The sequence below is a fragment of the Ceratina calcarata genome, unplaced genomic scaffold, assembly GCF_001652005.2.
Source record: "Ceratina calcarata isolate Rehan_Ccalc_2016 unplaced genomic scaffold, ASM165200v1 scaffold246.2, whole genome shotgun sequence".
NCBI lineage: Eukaryota > Metazoa > Arthropoda > Insecta > Hymenoptera > Apidae > Ceratina > Ceratina calcarata.
Genome location: NW_017146590.1, coordinates 129512 through 135156, shown reverse-complemented (window position 1 = coordinate 135156; position 5645 = coordinate 129512). Strand labels below are relative to the sequence as shown.

The following is a 5645-nucleotide window of genomic DNA, read 5'->3' as shown; positions in this document are numbered from 1 at the left end:
TTATTGAGGAAAAACAAAATTTTTTTCCAAAAGTTCGCCGTTTCGACGCTGGAATGGTCGGATTTCGTCAACATGAATAAAATGCCAAATAATCATATGTAACTCATTAAATATCGAAATTAGAAGAAAAGTACACTATTTTTAATTATAGGAAATGCGTTTTTCTAAGGTACATAGTTTTGGGATTGACTACATAGCCAATACATCCTTAAGCGATGAGAGGGTCTGATACAAAAGGCTACGCGGCTTAATGTACATAAACAACGATAACTTCGTTCGTTAAGAAGAAAATTTGCGTTCATATCAATTAATTAATATTTTTGTAACGAATCTTTGCGTGAAGATAGATTTAGCGAGTTCTATTTAAACGCCCGTCGACAGGGATGTTGAACAATCGGCATATCAAACTCGGCAGGAAGTTTTGTGCAATTAACTTAAAACGATTTAAATTAAGTTGAATTGAAGGAAACGATAAGTCGAGACGATAATATTTTTTTCCGTGCAGTCTACCGGCAGGATTTCTTACATCTGTAATCGTTTACAACCCGTGAGTCATATCCCTGCCATATCCAACATTCTAACGAAGATCGCTGACTCTCTCGGCGTCTAATAGTATCGCGTACTTAACAATTTTTGTGGACGGTGATCACCTCTCCTATTCGCTTCGAAACTATTTCTAACGTTTACGTTAGACGAAGATACTGACAATACTGACAGGTTCAAAACATATCTCTTATTAAAAATGAGGATTTTCATACGGTTTAACGAGTCACCGTCCGCAAAACGTGAACGAAAGAGCAACCACCTTCGAGCCTCACACCTATCTAAACGAATCTTCTAATGCTCAAGGGCTTGGACGCAGTATTGAATAAAGAAAATTTATAATTAAGTTAGCGCAGGTGCAATGCTCGTGAAACGAGTGCACGTAGGATAAGATTGAGAGAAAGGATACTCCGAGGTTCTATACAGAGAAATTAATTATTAGAAATTGTACAGTACGATTCTTCGACCATCGTGAGCGACTATCTTCATTTCCTTAGGTACCGCGCCGAATGAAAAGTATAATACGTAAACGTTTAAAGAGTTTCGCCTCGAAGGGCTGCGTAGATAGCAGAAACAATTCTCCGGAAGAACTATGCGATTAGCGACGATATACGCCCACTTCTTAATTACAATACCACCCTATCGACTAGTTAATAGGAGAATAAAATACGAACAGCGAGCGAGACGCCGTAAAAGAAATAAGCAAAAGAAAAAAAAAATATATCTGCACTGTGCACTTTCGTGAATTGAAGGTATTATCGTAATCCTTAGGTGTAGCAATCAGCGAATCGAAAGTCAGATTAGAATTCGTATTTCGTATTAATGCACGCGTAGCTATGCAATTAATTCGTGAGTCGTTTGATACAGGCCGTGGATACGTATAAGGGGGGAGGGGGGCGGAATGTAATTCGTAGCTCTAAATATTTTCGTATGCATCCAATTGTGCGTATCGGATAAAGTGCAATGTAATGATTTATTTACGCGTATTTGGGAAAATTCCGTAGCCCCATGTGTGCGTGTGTATGTATGCGCTTTGTAAATGTGCGATACTCGTGTTTCGAAGTCGCCGAAATTCGAAAAGGGGAAATTTAATTGAACGGCAGAGGAAAAGAATTTGGGGAACGCCACGGCCTGTCGTGTAACTTATACATAATTATTACGTCTTCTATACTATTTATCGACAATAAATTAAACGCGAACTATTTACAAGTCATCGACAATAAAAGGAGGACATTCGAAGGAAGCGCTGGTCGTCACCGAAAGGGATGTTCGAACGTTTGTATGTAGATAAACGTAAAAGAGAAGAGAATATTCCGCGAGAACGTATTTTCCAAAAGCTACATACTAAGAGTATGCGTATAGTAATATAAAAATATACATGCATATATAAATATAAATATAAATATATTGTATATCCGGCCCAGTCTGGAAGGGCCATTGCCTAGCTTCGCTTGCTAGATTTAATATTTTTGTAATGACGCTTAGACGTAGCTCGTTTGTACCACCACAGATTAAAAAGAAGGAACAACGCGCGCGTCAAGATTCGCGCGCTGGGCCGATCTATGTCGAAAACAAAAACGCATTGGCTTTACCACGAAAATCGTAGCTGACAACTGAACGATTATGAAAAGAACTCGTGGTTCTTCGATCGATATGGGGCTTACGCTTATCAGCCTTCCATTACCAATTCATTTAATTGTATCGCGTGCTACCTACGTGGATCTACAAACGGAACGATCCTAAAACCGGGAAGATACGAATGGCACAAAAAAATGTTCTACCAGTTTCGCATTGGTAAAAAGGAATACGTGCACGCGTCGAACGAGTGCACCGTGTATTTATGCTACGCATAAGTATTGTACTTAAACCGTAAGTCGTTACTGTCTGCATTTGTACCTCTCTAGAAGTAACGAACGATACTGGATATACGAGCGCTAAATGACCTTCGGCGGAACCAACTACTTTGCGTGTTTATATAGAAATCCATTATACATCTACATAAAATGCCAAAAGAGAAAAAACAGATATAATCGTCAATCAATGCAGTTTTCATTCCATTCCCATATCCTTTCACAACGTGACTATTAAAAATAATTCTGTAATATTTTCTTGGACTGTCGAACAAAATGTTAGACGTCCAAAACTCAGTCTTATACTGTTTATGTATGATATAAAAAATTAAACATTTTTATATTGCAGTCAATTTTCGCGATTATACATACAATCATAGCCATCTATATATTAGAATATGTACTACGCTGCACCCGTTCACGTAACGTGGCGAAAATTTAAATTTGAAAATGTAGAAAGACTCACCGAGCTGCGGCACCGACACGAATGTTTCACAGTCGACCAAAAACTGTCCGGTTTGCACTGCTCCAAGGGCGACGATTCGTTTCGTCAAGAATTCGATCGTCTGGGGTCCCGTTCTGTTTTCTACCATGGGATACTGTTGCAATCTGTTGAGCATACGAAATGCCGGTTACAAATGCTCTTTATCGTTGACTTTAAACGAACAAAAGAATGTGTAACTGTTGAAATGATGAATGAACATTACAGCAATCGAGATAATACGTTCTAGAAGGCTCGTTCCGTACTCACATGTGCTATTACGACATAACCTCTAGGTATCGGGAGACGCGGTGAACGCGTGCAGTACAACAAATTAAGAGTCCGCGACTCAACAAACGATAAATACGAACGAATAACATATTTATAGTTAATTCTAAAGTTACTTACATCGTAACACCCATATTTTCAGCGTCGTTTCACTCGTAGATCCACCGGGACACTCGACACCAAACACTTGTCAAACGGAAATAACGCGCGTAATATGAAATCACCTGCAGCCGGTGGCGGCGGTGGCGCTACGAATATTGATCAGTTTACTACAAAAACCACACGTGGCGCGTTTGTCATTTGCTTTTTGAATAAAATATAATTCATGAAATTATAATAAAATATATAAGATTTATTAAATATTCTTTGTTAATCAAGAATTTAAAGCATTTGTTCCATTTATAATTTATAATTACGGGACGCGGTGTAAAATGTACGTGTAAAGTTGTAAATTAAAAAAAAATATATCTGCACTGTGCACTTTCGTGAATTGAAGGTATTATCGTAATCCTTAGGTGTAGCAATCAGCGAATCGAAAGTCAGATTAGAATTCGTATTTCGTATTAATGCACGCGTAGCTATGCAATTAATTCGTGAGTCGTTTGATACAGGCCGTGGATACGTATAAGGGGGGAGGGGGGCGGAATGTAATTCGTAGCTCTAAATATTTTCGTATGCATCCAATTGTGCGTATCGGATAAAGTGCAATGTAATGATTTATTTACGCGTATTTGGGAAAATTCCGTAGCCCCATGTGTGCGTGTGTATGTATGCGCTTTGTAAATGTGCGATACTCGTGTTTCGAAGTCGCCGAAATTCGAAAAGGGGAAATTTAATTGAACGGCAGAGGAAAAGAATTTGGGGAACGCCACGGCCTGTCGTGTAACTTATACATAATTATTACGTCTTCTATACTATTTATCGACAATAAATTAAACGCGAACTATTTACAAGTCATCGACAATAAAAGGAGGACATTCGAAGGAAGCGCTGGTCGTCACCGAAAGGGATGTTCGAACGTTTGTATGTAGATAAACGTAAAAGAGAAGAGAATATTCCGCGAGAACGTATTTTCCAAAAGCTACATACTAAGAGTATGCGTATAGTAATATAAAAATATACATGCATATATAAATATAAATATAAATATATTGTATATCCGGCCCAGTCTGGAAGGGCCATTGCCTAGCTTCGCTTGCTAGATTTAATATTTTTGTAATGACGCTTAGACGTAGCTCGTTTGTACCACCACAGATTAAAAAGAAGGAACAACGCGCGCGTCAAGATTCGCGCGCTGGGCCGATCTATGTCGAAAACAAAAACGCATTGGCTTTACCACGAAAATCGTAGCTGACAACTGAACGATTATGAAAAGAACTCGTGGTTCTTCGATCGATATGGGGCTTACGCTTATCAGCCTTCCATTACCAATTCATTTAATTGTATCGCGTGCTACCTACGTGGATCTACAAACGGAACGATCCTAAAACCGGGAAGATACGAATGGCACAAAAAAATGTTCTACCAGTTTCGCATTGGTAAAAAGGAATACGTGCACGCGTCGAACGAGTGCACCGTGTATTTATGCTACGCATAAGTATTGTACTTAAACCGTAAGTCGTTACTGTCTGCATTTGTACCTCTCTAGAAGTAACGAACGATACTGGATATACGAGCGCTAAATGACCTTCGGCGGAACCAACTACTTTGCGTGTTTATATAGAAATCCATTATACATCTACATAAAATGCCAAAAGAGAAAAAACAGATATAATCGTCAATCAATGCAGTTTTCATTCCATTCCCATATCCTTTCACAACGTGACTATTAAAAATAATTCTGTAATATTTTCTTGGACTGTCGAACAAAATGTTAGACGTCCAAAACTCAGTCTTATACTGTTTATGTATGATATAAAAAATTAAACATTTTTATATTGCAGTCAATTTTCGCGATTATACATACAATCATAGCCATCTATATATTAGAATATGTACTACGCTGCACCCGTTCACGTAACGTGGCGAAAATTTAAATTTGAAAATGTAGAAAGACTCACCGAGCTGCGGCACCGACACGAATGTTTCACAGTCGACCAAAAACTGTCCGGTTTGCACTGCTCCAAGGGCGACGATTCGTTTCGTCAAGAATTCGATCGTCTGGGGTCCCGTTCTGTTTTCTACCATGGGATACTGTTGCAATCTGTTGAGCATACGAAATGCCGGTTACAAATGCTCTTTATCGTTGACTTTAAACGAACAAAAGAATGTGTAACTGTTGAAATGATGAATGAACATTACAGCAATCGAGATAATACGTTCTAGAAGGCTCGTTCCGTACTCACATGTGCTATTACGACATAACCTCTAGGTATCGGGAGACGCGGTGAACGCGTGCAGTACAACAAATTAAGAGTCCGCGACTCAACAAACGATAAATACGAACGAATAACATATTTATAGATAATTCTAAAGTTACTTAC

The 5645-nt window shown here is 38.6% G+C and overlaps 1 protein-coding gene across 1 annotated transcript in view; it reads right to left on the bottom strand.

The window, feature by feature from the left end:
- The window catches only part of LOC108622841 (Mediator complex subunit 20), a 100894-nt gene extending 97452 nt beyond the window's left edge, over positions 1-3442 (bottom strand). The window contains exons 1-2 of the mRNA XM_018020943.2: positions 3283-3442; positions 2860-3002 (exon numbers count right to left, since the gene is read on the bottom strand). Coding sequence (XP_017876432.1) covers positions 2860-3002; positions 3283-3296 — 157 coding nt within the window. The 5' untranslated portion in view covers positions 3297-3442. The remainder of the gene's footprint in view (positions 1-2859; positions 3003-3282) is intronic.
- Between the last annotated feature and the right edge of the window lie 2203 nt (positions 3443-5645).